The sequence below is a fragment of the Leptopilina heterotoma genome, unplaced genomic scaffold, assembly GCF_015476425.1.
Source record: "Leptopilina heterotoma isolate Lh14 unplaced genomic scaffold, ASM1547642v1 Lhet_53, whole genome shotgun sequence".
Taxonomy (NCBI): domain Eukaryota; kingdom Metazoa; phylum Arthropoda; class Insecta; order Hymenoptera; family Figitidae; genus Leptopilina; species Leptopilina heterotoma.
Genome location: NW_025111115.1, coordinates 625902 through 640695, shown reverse-complemented (window position 1 = coordinate 640695; position 14794 = coordinate 625902). Strand labels below are relative to the sequence as shown.

The window sequence follows — 14794 nt, the reverse complement described above, 5'->3', positions numbered from 1 at the left end:
CCCAGCATCGTCAAATTCAATATTTTAGTTATAAAGAAGATATGTATAATGTAAGATGAAAAAATGGGGAGACACTTTCAACAATGACCTTGAACTCATACAAGCCGAAGCTTCTTCAGTAAAATCAAAATTTAAAAAAAAATTAATAATTTTATTATAAATTAAAATTAGAAAAATATTTTTTTTATAAAATAAAATTATTTTCAAGTAATCGTTTATTTGAATGAAATAAATTTTTTTGGTGTAAGTATACTTATTTTTACAATAATATTATTTTTAAATTTACACCCAGAGAAAAATATTATTTTAACCAAATAAAATTTTATTTAAACTAAATAAAATTTATTTGAATCAAATAAAAAGTATAGTTGGCTCTGAGTCAAAAATATCTTTTTTCTGGGTGCATAATTTTATTACAATTATCATTTTTTATATTGTAAATTAAATAAATAAATTTTTATAATAAATTCGCTCTGATTGTAATAAATTCAATTTTAAAATTATTGAATTCTTGCGAAGAATTTTACAATTTATAAAAATAATTGAATTTTATTTAATATGTTTAAAAATAATTGTATTCTTTCGAGAAATTCTATTAAAATTGAATTAAAAATAATTGAATTCCTCCGAAGAATTTTAAATTATTAATGCAAATAATTGAATTTTTCAGTTTAACTCAATTTTAGAATTATTTTAATTATTCTTAAAAAAATTAAATTTTGAAATTATAATTGAAATTTTTTAAGTTTTAAAAAAGGTATTTGAATATTTTTCAAGAAATTTATTAAACATTTTGAAAATTAATGAATTTTTTAAGGAATTTTATACATAAAAAAAGATTTTAAACAACCAGAATGAAACGAGAGGGAAAAAATTAAAATAATTGAAAATAATTGAATTTTTACAATGACTTTACTATTTAAAAAATAATTGAATTGTTTCGATGGATTTATTAAAATTTTAGAAAATAATTGAATTCTTTCATGAAATTTTATTAAAATTTTTGAAAATATAAACAATAATAATTAATTATGTACTTAACAAGTGATTTTTTTTAATTTTGATTATAAAATTATTTAAAGATTTAAATTTGAAAATAAAAAATTTTGGAATTTGCATAAAATAACTAATTAAATAAACAACAAATAATTATAAAAAAATTATAAAAAAATTATAAAATAAAGTTTTGAAAATTGTCATACGTGTGAAATGAAGCAATTAATTATGTAATTAATTAATTAACATGATTTATTATCGATTGTCTTGTATATAATTATAAAATTAGTAGAATGTGTGATAGTAATTATTAATTAACGAATATTACATTTTGTAAGAATACTAATTTTCAAATTTAATTATATTAATCATTATATTTTCTAATCGATTATGCGGTGCTTAGATATAAATTAAGCTAATATGAAACACATTTTTAACGCTCACTTTTTTAATTTTATTTTTTTCTCCGGCAGATTGTCAAATAAAAATTCTTTGGGAGGAATTCTTTGCAAAAATTTTTGACGCGTTTTGATTTAATCAAATCATTTATAATATTATTCTAATAATCTATCGAAATTATGCATACTAAATATATTCTTTAGTGAAATAGAGAAATTTCTCTTATCATAATTATCCATAAAATTAGAGAAAGTTAGCCAAATTCTTTGAAGGTATAATATTTATACATATACATATACCCAAGGGCAATTTTTCCCATCGCCTATCCTAAACTCTCATCATTACAGAAATTAATCAAAAAATTTTTTAAGAATGATTTTATCACCCAACTATTTGGTGATTACGTAACAAATTTTAACAGATGCTTTTTCCAAGTTATTTAATGTCGTATAATGAATTTTTATTTCCATCATTTTCCCCTAAAATATTGGGAAAAAAATTTATGGAATTTTAAGATATCGAAATTTTTTATACTTTTTAATTTTTTTAAAATTGAAATAACAATATTCTCATTATATATGAAATAATAATTTTATACTTTGTTTTAAACAGAAAGATATTGATCACTCCGAGTCTTCGACTCGGAGCAAACGATATCTTTCTGTTTTATAACAATATTTTTATAAATTGTTTAATTAAGGTTTGAATTTGAATTTTTTGAAAATTTTAAATGGAAAGATGATATACGTTTATTTAACTGAAATAAAATATATTTGCGGTTTAAATAAAATTTTTCTCTGGGTGACAATAATTATACTTGGGGATAGTTTTCATTAATTGCTTTATTACTTAACAGTTAACAATAATAATAATAAGTAGCTTTGAATATGAATGAATGAAATTATAAAGTTTGATGAATGAATTGAATTCGATCTTTGAATGAAATTAATATTAGTTTTTTTCTTTTATGTTGGAAAGAAATAAAAACTATAATCCACGCATCACTTTTTTTCTTCTTCTTTGAAAATATTTTAGAATCAAATATTTGATGAAGGAATTTTTGTCAAACGTACAAAGTGGGCGTTACCGAATAGATGTAAAAGATTTTTAAATTTGCATATACTACCTGATACTTTTATATTTTAAAAAAAAAAGGATATATACCATAAGACATCACCTTGAACCCTTGTATTTTATTTGCTTCTATTATCAAATTTTAAAAGCTCGATTGCTGTATATTAATAATATTCACTTGGAAATAGATACATTTTATTAAACTGCACGTGGCAAATTTTAATTTTTCATCAAAATATTTTTCTTTTATAACTCATTGTTTTTAAACTGTTTTAAACTAATTGCTTATTTAATTAATTATTTCTTTTTAGATTAATTTTTCTTTTTCCTTAACTCCTAACTAATATTCATTTTTTTATTTAAAATAACATCTTCCGACTAATTTTTCATAATTTTGTTTAGTTTCATAAGAAAAAGATACTTTTTTCCCAAGTGAGGAAATTATTAAATATATTAAAATTTTGATTTTGCGCAAATAGACCTGGAAAAGTAGAAATTCAATGCCAATGTGCATAGATTTTAAAAATAGGAGAAATGTCATCATTTGTCTTCTTGCTTCATGATAAATAAATACAGTAAACTTGTCACTTGTTTTTTTTATTGCAAAGCTATTACTTTTTCTACAATTTGCTACTATTTTGATACTTTTTCCAGATTTCTGACATTAAAAGCTACTTTTTTCTTTTTTCTCACAAATTACATTAATTTAAATCCGCTAATAATTGAAATATAGAAATTATTCTCAAAAACTTTAATAGAATTCTTAGAAACATTTTAAACAATTTTAGTTTTAATAAAATTCTTTAAAACGATTCAATTATTTTCAAAAATTTTAAGAACTTTTTTTTGTCAAGAATTAAATTATTTTTACAAATAACGAAATTCTTCGCTAAAATTCAATTATTTTTATTATCTACTATTTTAATAAAATTTCACAAAAGAGAATTCAATTATTTGAAAAAAATTTTAATAAAATTCTTTACAACCCGAATCCAAAATTTTAATTATTTTCATAAATAATAACATTTTCACAGATTTCTAATTATTTAAAATAACAATTTTCACTACATTTTTTGAAAATTTAAAATAAATTCACTAAAAAAATGCAATTATTTTTTTAAATTTTGATAAAATAGTTTGTAAACATTCAATTTTAAGAAATAATCAATTATTCAATGAATTCTTTATTTTTGTATTTAAATAATTTAATTCTCTTAGAACATTCTAACAAGAATTGAATTAAAAATGAATGTAAAAAAAATGTTAGTTAACAATTAAATATTAGAAGCGTTGTAATAATGAATTTTTAGAAATAATTAAATTTCAAAGGATTTTTAAATGGTTTGTCTTTGAAAAATTTTATTTTTGTAAAACTGTAATAATATTTAGATAATTAACATAAAAATTTGTTATTGATTATTTTCCAAAAAATAAGTTTATAAAAAACAATTATTTATATTCCTGGTAATATTTTAAATATTATATACATATATTTTTTACATGTGTATAGGTATAAAATGTAAAAGCACAGGCGTTGATTTGAATGTCCTCGCTCAGTTTAAAATAGCGCCAATAAAATTTGAACCACCTGTTTGACAAGTTTGCAACCTCTGGGGCGATAGTAGAAAAAAAAGGTTCATTAGCATGCAGATTATAGACGGAAGTCTAGTCTTCTTATATAGCAATAAAAAAATTCCTTCCTCAATTATATAAAATTTAACTGTTGTTTTTAAAATCAATGTTTTACGTTTAGGACAATATTTTTTATAACACTACTACTACTACTACTGTTATTATTTAATTTTCAACCCACGTATAGTAAATTAAATAAGAAATTAATGAATATAATATATATATTATTGTTTATTATATTGAAACAATGAAATAAATTTATTCAAAGTTCATAGCTTATTTATATACATCAATTAGATAAAAATAAAACTCGTTTACTATTTACTCATTCTAACAAAGTTTAGTTTAAATATTGAAAGTAATAATTAAAAAAAATAGATTAGAAATACCTGTTATTTCAAGGAATATAAAAACAAAATGTATTATTAAAAATTATTATAAACTAAGTCGATGAGAGTGGTTTACCAGTACAGTGTAAAGTATTGCTGATAAATTCAGGATAAAAATTTCTCAAATTGAAAAAATGGTTAATTTTACGATTGAAAATAAAATAATCAGTAGTAATAATAAAGTATTGGAGGTGGGAAGTGCTAATTTGGGAAAATTATTTTTTGATACGCTAAAGTGCAAACCAAATTTTATCGGAAAGGTATGTTTTACAATTTTTAAACATCAAGAAATAATCATAACATTGTTCGAAAGAAATTACTAAAATTTTATTATGAAATTTATTATAGTAAAATTTTATAAAATTTATAGTAAATTCAAAGTAAAATTTATAGAAAAATTAAAGTAAAAAATTGAAAAATATTACAGTAGGTGGGACTGTGGGAGTAGTAATTTTAAATTTTCAAAAGAAATAATTTCTTCTTTTTGAAAAATAGATTGATGCAAACACGGGTGAAGAAGTGACGTATGGAAAAATTTTTAATGAAAGCGTACGATGTGGAATTTGGTTGAGAAAAAATGGTTTACGTTCTAATGATGTCGTATTTACTTGTTGTCATAATCGAATAGACTCTTGCATTCCAATTTTGGGAACATTCTACAATGGTGCTACTTTTGCTATTGGACACAAAGGAATTTTTCCTCGTACGTTTCTTTCTCCTTCGTTTTTTCTTTCTTTAAAACTTAATCAATGAAATTTGACTTTTATCTTTTCTGCACTAACATGATGTATACAAAGTTAGTACAACTGTTTTATGTAATATTGCAGAAAGAACTAGATATCTCTTTAAATTGTTGAAGCCAAAATTTATATTCACCGAGGAGGAGGAATTGAAATTATTTGTCGAAATCGCTAAGGAAGAAAATTTAAATGTAAAGATTGTAACATTTACTAAAGTATCAGACAACTTCTTTTTGAAAGATATTCTCAATGAATCGACATCGAATGAAGTGAATGAATTTTTTTCCAAGCCGCCATCAAATCCGAATAATGATTGTATCATGTCATTAACGTCCGGTACAACAGGTGATTCAAAAATTCTTTCACACTCCTATAAGGCAATTATGGAAGGTCTTCTAGTATTCAATAGCAATGAAGATAAGAAAAATGGTGTGTCACTCATTTGTTTGCCTCTTTATTGGATGGCCGCCCTTAGGGTGATGCTGAGTGAGATTTTAAATTTTACAACAACAATTGTTGTCAGTGAAGTAAACCACAATTTAGATGAGGCTTTTCAATTGATCGAAAAATATAAGGTATAGGAGAACCTCTTCGTTTATAATCTACAAAAAATGTTTATTTAGAAATAGAAAAGAAATAGAAAGTATTTTTTTCCCTAGGTGACAAAAGTGCGATTTTCTCTTGGCATTATGTATAGGATTTTCAAATGGAAGAAACTAGAGACATATGACACATCAACACTGAAAATATTGACATTCAGTGGTGTTAAATTACCACCGGAAATGATTCAAATTTTGATGAAAGTTGTGAAGAATGGAGTTGTCGAACAAACATATGGTGTGAAATAATAAACATTAATCATTAAATAGAATAAAGCAGGACTCGAGCTAGTAATTTGTATAAAAAAGGACGAAAAGTTTGTAAATTGTACGATATAATTTGGAGAATTTTATAGAAGTTACCAATGTGTACAGAAATTCAATTATGTTCAAAAATATTTAAAAATTCTCTTCAAAATTTCAATTTCAATTTTGTTGCCTTAACAGATTTATTGTTATTAGAAAAAATTTGAATTGTAAGGACAACAAAATAATTTGTTAGTTCTATAATAATAATAATCATCTTATCAACATAACAATCTTTTTTCTCCGTGAAGTTCGAGCCCTGAATAAAAGGAGTATTTCAAATTTCAATTAAACAAATTATTCTATCTTCTTTGGAAATAATTTCCAAAAGCGAAGATAAAATAATTTGGGTGCTGCATCAAATAAACAGACTAATACTGCACTAAATATAACTAAAATGAATTGCAAATTGAGAAAAGATTAATTTTTCAGGTGCAACTGAAATGTCAATACCAATGTGTCGTGGAATAATGAATAAAATCGATATAAACTCTTGCGGTTCTTTGTATCCGAATATGTCAATGAAAGTTATTGACGTTAAATCGAGTGAAAATTTAGGACCAAAAGAAGCGGGTGAAATTTGCTTTAAATCACCCTACTTAATGAAAGGGTACTTTAAAAATCCAGCAGCTACTGCAGAGGCTATCGATTCTGAAGGTTGTCTTTGAATTTTCTCAACTTTTTTTTTATCACCTTAAAAAAAGTAATTTTATTTTTAGTCGATTCCTCTAAATTTAATGCTTTACATGAGAGGACTTTTCTCTTTCTCTTTTTTATTGACAACCATTATATTAAAAAAGCACAATTGAAAAAAATTATGCAGGATGGTACCATACAGGAGATTTAGGCTACTTTGACGAAAATGGATTAGTATTTTTTCAAGGAAGAGTCAAAGGTTGTACTGTATTATCAAACGGAAATATTGTTCCTCTATGGTGTTTTGAGCGTGCATTGTTTTGTAATGCGGAAGTTTTGGAAACTTGCGTTTTCTCTAACGGAGATGACAGTTTGGGCACTTTCAAAATTTTCGCATTTGTTGCCCTTCTTCCAAATGCGCAGGTAGATTAGTAATAAAATAATAAATAAAGTTTTTTTGTTACTTTTAAAAGGGTTAAAGTGAAAAATTCTCTTCTAAAAGACAATGTTAATTAGCGTCTGCTGATATTTAGTTTTTCTATTATTTCTTTTCTGAAGGTGTCATTAAAAAAATGGATTTAATTTCCCATTTCTAGATAACGGAAAATGAACTTGTCGAAATTGCTCAAAATTGCAGTGATGTCAAATTACCGATTACTGTGAAAATTGTTGATTCAATACCAAAGACATCTAATGGAAAATTTCAAATAGGTGAACTAATAAAGCAACTTTAAACAAATTCTATAATTATAAACTGAATATAATTTAATATAATTATTATCAAATCTTTAAAGAAACAATTTTTTACTTTCAATTTTGATGCTGAAATAAAATTTTAATGAACAACAATAATTTTTTTTCTTTACATAGTTTTTAGAACAAGTCGAAAGAATTCCAATTTCATACAGTTTATTAAAACAAATTTATTTTCAGATGTAAGTGTTTTTCTAACAATAAGTACTATATTTTGTTTTGGTTTATTATTCCTCTTACAAAAGCATTCTTCTCTTATATTCGCACTTGAATACACTGCGATTTTGAATTTTCCTACAATTTTCTTCAGTATTAACATCTTCCTGAAGAGAAGACAATTATATATATTATATCCCTTTTTTCGAAAGTGAAAGTAATATTTATCTGTGATAAAAAGTTATTCCGCAATTAATTACAAAGGAAAAATTCTATAAAATGGTAAAGTATTTAGTTCGTAATAACAAATACACAACGAAAATTAAATATTAATTTAAAATTGTCGCACTCAATTTATGTTTATTTATTTATTAGTTCTTAAATATATATTAAAGTTAAAGTAAAAAAAGTTAAGTAAAAGTGCATTACAGAAATATTTATTTAAAAAAGAAAATTAAATATTTGTGGCAACCCTGGTTAATTAGTTTATTTTATTCACTTTACCAATTAATAATTGTATGAATATTAGGATTCAAAGGAATTTGATGGTAGGAGAGAGTGGGGCAAGACGGGGTACTTAAGGTTTAAAGCGCAAAAAAACCAAAATTATCGAATATATACTTTATTATTATTTTTAATTATCATCTTTGGGAATCAGTCTTTCGTAAAAAAGGCGTACAAAGGCGAACTGTTTCTTAAAAAAGCTTATAATTAATAATATTGAAAAAATTGCAAATCTCCCCATCTTGCCCCACCGGCGGGTAAGATGGGGTACTAACAAAAAACAACCTATTTCTGTCGACAAATTTTACAAGTAAAAGTTGCATCTTCATCTTCATGCATAACTGCAGTGAGCCCATTGGCCGTAGACAACAAAAGCAGCCCAGCCTTCATTTCAGTCTAAATAATAACCATTGCAATAGAGACAAGGTGTATTTTCCACTTTACCATCGCTAATTGATGATTTAACCTGACAAGCTTTTTTCTTTTTGGTCACTCTTATTTTATTCAGTCTTGATTTTAGTAGTTTTCTTAACTTCTCTTATTTCTCTTTTTTTTTGCTTAATTTGTGAACCCCGTCTTGCCCCACTCTCCCCTATTTTATAGGGAAAAAAAGTAGACGTTGATGCTGGCGACGCTGATTTGGGGAAAATGTTTTTGGATGCACTGAGAAGCAAACCTGAGTTTTTGGGACAGGTGAACTTTTCTTTTCTAATATAAATTTAGAAAAATTAAATTTATGTTTCGTAAAACCATTTTTCATTTGGTTCAATGAAAATTACTATTCTCTTTTTCTAAATGCAGGAAAATATTTTTAGATTCTGATTCTTCTTGAAATTAATTTTTTTTCACAATAGGTTGATGCAGTTACGGGTGAAGAGACAACATACGGACAAATGGCAGAAAATAGTGTTCGTTGTGCATTGTGGTTAAAAAAGCAGGGAATTAATTCTCACGATGTTGTATTCACCAATTGTTATAATCGTCTGGATTCTTATATAAAACAATTGTGGAGGGTCTTCTAATTCACACTATGAAGAAGGAAGGGGAAAAACCTAATGATATATCATTGATTTACTTGGCTGATCGCTTTATTGGCTGATTTCCCTAAGAGTAATGCTGGGTGATGTTTTAAGTTTCACAAGGAGAATTGTCATCAGTGAATCAAAATATGATCTGGATGAAGCTTTTCATTATTTAGTATTGTTTGTGCAACATCATTTTTCTATTATTCAGGTGACAAAGGTACGATTTTCCCTTAGTATGATGTATCGGATTTTCAAGTGGGCGAACCTGGAAACATATGATAGATCATCACTAAAAACATTAACATTCAATGGTGTAAAATCACCACCAGAAATCATTAATGGTTTGATTAAGGTGCCAAAGAATGGAATAGTAGAGCAAACATACGGTATGAATTATTTTTTCAAATAAATGTTTCAATATTGCTCCTGTGGTCAATATTGAAACAATGCTTCATATTTTCCTTCAAGTTCTGGAGCTGCATGACCAGTACGAAAAATGTTATTGCTGCATTGACACAAAGTTCAAATTTTACCAAGAGTTGGAAAAAATTAATTTTCAGGTGCAACTGAAATGACAATACCAATGTGTCGTGGAATAATGAATGACATTGATATAAACTCTTGTGGCTCGTTATTTCCGAATATGTCAATGAAAATTGTTGACATCAAGTCGGGAAAAACTTTGGGACCAAAAAATTCGGGTGAAGTTTGCTTTAAATCACCGTACATGATGAAGGGCTACTACAAAAATTCAGCAGCTACTGCAAAAGCTGTAGATTCAGAAGGTTGTCTTTGAAATCTTATTTTTCTTTTTATTTCGTTTAAAATTTAATTCTTTTTATTTCCAAGTCATGCCTGCTGTTCAGTAGAAGCTTACATCAAACAGCAGACACGACTTTAAATCAGACAAAAAATCATTAATGTACAGGATGGTACCATACTGGATTTGGGTTACTATAATGAGAATGAATTAACATTTCTTCATGGAAGAATAAACAATAATTTATTCTGTCCTAGTTGATGGAAAAGTTCCCCCGATTTGGCAGGTCGAACGTGGATTATTGTTAAATTCGGAAGTTGTGGAAGTTTGCGCTGTAACCCATTAAAAATTGTTGCATTTGTTGTTTTGCTTACAGGTTCGCTGGTAAATAAAAAAAGAAATCCTTTTGTTTAAAAGAAACTCCCAGCAATCATAACTGGAGATTCTTCTCGTTTTCTGCACTTTTCAAAAAAAATGTATCAAGTTTAACAAAAAAAATTTTTATTTTTAGATCACAGAAAGCGAACTCAGTGAAATTGCTAAGAATTGCGGTCACATTAAATTACCAGTTATAGTGAAAATTATCGATTCTATACCAATGACATCTAATGGGAAATTTAAAGTTGGAGAACTGCTAAAACTACTCGATTAAAAATAAACATACACAAACAGTCGCAGTACTATTTAATGTTTGTTACCCAAAAATTTTAAGTAATTCTAAATTAATTGTAAATTGTTATTAATTTCAAATTTAAAAAATTTTTAAAGAAATGTTGTTTTGTTAAATATATTAAAATAATTTTAAAACGAGAATACATTTTTTATAGAAAAATAAATTTGTGATTTTTCATTATAAAATTTCCTCGCAAAACATAGTTGTTTACATCAAATCCGATTAGTTTCAAAAGAAAAAAATAAAGTAAATATTCTGTATCTGATCACATGATGCAAATTAAACATATATAAATGATAAGAGATTACATGAAAAATACCTGATGACACTACTCTTTTGAGAGTCAGAGAATCAAAGTCATTTAATAAAAAGATAATTTACAATGTAATAGGAAAATTTTCACAAACTAATACTCAAAGGAATTTCAGTTTTTACTAAAAGAATTTTATTGACAGAAAAGTCAGACATACTTTTAGGAAAAGACATAATAAAAATGGTATATAAAAAATTTTTAGTCATCATAGACAATTTATAAAAACATTTTAATAGAATTGAATGAATTGAATAAATTTTAGGATTCTCGAAATTTTACGATTAATAATGGAATAATGAAGAGAAGTGAACATGTATTTGAAATAGGAAATGTTAATTTGGGAAAAATGTTTTTTGATACTTTGAACAGTAAACCGGAATTTATCGGCCAGGTGAATATAAATTTTTAATAAGTTTGAAAGAAGAAATAAAAAATGATAATCATGTTTTATAATTTTTTTTCTTTATTGTTTAATAATAAAATTATTTATAACAATTTTTAATAACTTATGATTTTTTTTAACTTTTTATAATAAAGTGACTAATAAATTTTCAACCGCATTTTTGTAATTTAAACTGCCTGGAATTTGTATTTTTTTCTTAGAATTTTCACTATTTTCAGATCATATAATTTTGCGTATGATTTATTTTGTAAATTTTATTCCACTCGTTATCGTTTTTATTATATTTATCGCTTACACTTAAAATTAGATTGATGCTATAACGGATACAACAACAACTTATCAAAAAATGTCTGAGAATAGTGTCCGTTGTGCTATTTGGCTGAAGAAACATGGCTTAGGTCCCAATGATATAGTTTTTAATTGCTCGCATAATCGAATGAATTCTTACATTCCAATTTTAGCAACATTCTACAACGGCTCTACACTTGCTTTTGGCTACAAGGGAATACAAATTCGTATGTTTTTACCATCCTTCTTTTTTTGAATTATAAATACCAAATATTAATCTTGCTGGTAAATGGTAAATTTACAATTTATAAATATTCAAATATTTTACATACGAAAAAATGTTTAACATGAAAAAATGGATTTTCCTATCCTATCTGTACATTAAATAAATATTACAGAAATGACCAAATATCTATTTAAAATTCTAAAGCCAAAATTTATATTCACCGAAGTGGAGGAACTGAAAATATTTAGTGAAGTTGCAATCGAAATGAATTTAAATGTGAAAATTATAACTTACACTAAAGTGTTTGATTATTATTACATAAATGACATTCTCAATGAATCGACATCACATGAAGTGAATGAATTTTCTCCTACTGCACCATTAAATCCAAACGACGATTGTATCTTGCCATTAACGTCCGGGACGACAGGTGATTCGAAAATTCTTTCACACTCCTACAAGGCAATTATGGAAGGTCTTTTGGTACATAATATGAATAAAGAAACTACGAGTAATGACGTATCGTTGGTCTATTTGCCAATTTACTGGCTAATTGGCCTGAGGGTTATGCTGTCAGATGTTTTGAATTTTACCACGAGAATCGTTATCAATGAGACTAGTTACGATTTACACGAGGCTTTTCAATTGATTCAAAAGTATAAGGTAAGAGATTAATTAATTCCTACAAAATCTAAAATTTTAATTGAAATTCATTTTTAAATCAGTTTTTATTAGAAATTATTAGAATTTTATTAAAATTCCTAAAAATAACTGAATTTTTCAAAGAAATTTATTAAAATTCCTATGAATTGAATGTTGCATAGAATTTTATGAAAACCCCTGAAAACAATTTTCTAATTTATTTATTTACAATAGGTATTGAATTTTACGATTTTTTAATTATTCGTAAATTCTACAATTAAATAAATATTAGAAAATAAAAACTTGAAATAATTTTTAAAAAATACAATTAAACTTTTTCAAAAAAATTAATTTAAAAATTCTATTATTTCTTAAAATTCACGCTATATTACTTTTAATATTCAATTATTATTTAAAATTTTAACTGAAATTCATTTTTAAATCAATTTTTGTTAAAAAATTCTACTACAGTTCAATTATTTAAATACAAAAATAAATAATTTATTAAAGAATTGCATGTTTCTCAAAGTTCAATTCTCATAAAGAATTTTATCAATAAATTTTCAAATAATTGAATTCCTGTGAAATTTCTATTATTTTATGAAAATAATTAAAGGTTAGTGTAGAATTTTATTAAATTTTTTTTAAATAATTGAATTCTTTTGTAAAATTTGATTAAAATAGTAGTTCGAGCCCTGAAGACAGTTCCGGTTGGTTTTAAAATGAATAAAGCTTGATTCTTTTCCTAATTTTGATCCCTAGGTTACAAAAGTGCGATTTTCCCTTGGTATGATGTACAGGATTTTCAAGTGGCGTAAACTAGAAACATATGACAGATCTTCACTAAAAACATTAACATTCAATGGAGTGAAACTACCAGCGGAAATGATTAAGTTCATGATGACAGTGGCAAAGAATGGCATTGTTGAGCAGACATATGGTAAAAATTTTGAATTCTTTATAATTGCAAATTGAGAAAAGATTAATTTTTCAGGTGCAACTGAAATGTCAATACCAATGTCTCGTGGAATAATGAACAAAATTGATCCTAACTCGTGTGGCTCTCTGTATCCGAATATGTCAATGAAAGTTATTGACGTTAGATCGGGTGAAAATTTAGGACCAAAAGAATCTGGCGAAATTTGCTTTAAATCACCGTACTTAATGAAGGGTTACTGCAAACATCCTGAGGCTACTGCAAGAGCTATCGATCCAGAAGGTATTGAATCTTTACCTAACTCCTAATCAAAGAACCGATTATAATTTTTTTAAGCTAAAAATCATTGTCAAATAAAGTAAATTAAAAAATAAAATAAAGTAATTTTTCTGCAATCTTTATAAAAATTGAAGTCGTGCTTACAAGAAATTGAAATTTTGAATTCTTTTTTAATTTAGAAGAGATCTTTTACTCTTAAAAAATTTTGATTTGTTCTTTTTCCCATCAGGATGGTATCATACTGGTGATTTGGGTTATTATGAGGAATCTGGATTGGTTTTTGTTCTTGGAAGAGTAAAGAACAGTAAAGTTTTGCCTAATGGAAAAATAATACCACTTTGGCAAATCGAGCGTTCTTTACTTTTGAATTCGGAAGTTATTGAAACAATCGTTTTAACGTCTGACGAAAATTCGGATACTTACAAACTTTTTGCATTCGTTGTACTCCTTTCTGGTTCAAAGGTAAATTTTAAAAACTATAAGGACATATTTTTTTCCCTTTATTGCATCTTGTATTTTTATAGCAATCTTCATAGTAATTTTTTAACAATTTTTAATATTATTTTTTATTCTCAAGAGAAGACAATTCATAATTTAAATAATACAGTTATGTATGGTTTGCAGATTACTGAAAAAGAACTCAGTGAGATTGTCAATGATTTTACTGACATTGAATTTCCCGTTATTGTCAAAATTGTTGACGAACTGCCACTAACAAAAACAGGAAAAGTTAACTTGTGGAAATTAAAGAAGAGAGTACTTTAAAAAAAATTCCGAGAGCTTTGAGAATAAAATTTTATTGTTTGATAATTTCAAGAAAACTGTGCAATTATGATACTGAAAAGAATCAATTCTTGATTTGATCTACATTTTTGGTTTCAATTCGTTGCAATTTTATATATTTTTAAGTTAACAGTCAGGATATCAAATTGAGACAAAAAACGTGTCAAAATATAGTTGCGAAGCAACGTTTTACTCAATTTAATATCCTTGGAAAAACTGTTATGATTTTATTATGCAATTGAATGTAACTTTATTAAAATATGAAAAATGAAAAAGAAATA

The 14794-nt window shown here is 25.5% G+C and overlaps 3 protein-coding genes across 7 annotated transcripts in view; all 3 read left to right on the top strand.

The window, feature by feature from the left end:
* Window positions 1-9299, top strand: part of LOC122508147 (guanylate cyclase 2D-like) — a 124382-nt gene extending 115083 nt beyond the window's left edge. For 2 of the 4 annotated variants that reach the window (XR_006302198.1, XR_006302200.1), the window contains exon 26: window positions 9039-9299. The gene's annotated coding sequence lies outside the window, so the exon portion shown is untranslated. Of the gene's footprint in view, window positions 1-4985; window positions 5117-9038 lie in introns of those variants that run through there. The other 2 variants (XR_006302199.1, XR_006302197.1) reach the window with 1 other exon arrangement.
* LOC122508286 (4-coumarate--CoA ligase 3-like) lies at window positions 56-8877 on the top strand. Its single transcript, XM_043621562.1, has 9 exons — window positions 56-118; window positions 4986-5193; window positions 5318-5805; window positions 5890-6067; window positions 6568-6792; window positions 6959-7194; window positions 7368-7482; window positions 7705-7962; window positions 8788-8877. The coding sequence occupies exons 1-8, from the start codon at window positions 56-58 to the stop codon at window positions 7893-7895; spliced, it is 1704 nt and encodes a 567-aa protein (XP_043477497.1). The 3' UTR covers window positions 7896-7962; window positions 8788-8877.
* A 1659-nt stretch (window positions 9300-10958) lies between the features above and the next one.
* On the top strand, window positions 10959-14756 carry LOC122508145 (4-coumarate--CoA ligase 1-like). Of its 2 annotated transcripts, XM_043621276.1 has the most exons (8): window positions 10959-11138; window positions 11218-11346; window positions 11666-11873; window positions 12045-12535; window positions 13277-13454; window positions 13509-13733; window positions 13960-14192; window positions 14355-14756. In XM_043621276.1, the coding sequence occupies exons 1-8, from the start codon at window positions 11136-11138 to the stop codon at window positions 14493-14495; spliced, it is 1608 nt and encodes a 535-aa protein (XP_043477211.1). In that variant the 5' UTR covers window positions 10959-11135; the 3' UTR covers window positions 14496-14756. The 2 variants fall into 2 exon arrangements, with proteins under 2 accessions (XP_043477211.1, XP_043477212.1); XM_043621277.1 differs by lacking the exon at window positions 10959-11138 and having other exon boundaries at window positions 11217-11346; window positions 11820-11873; window positions 14355-14752.
* Window positions 14757-14794: the final 38 nt, after the last annotated feature.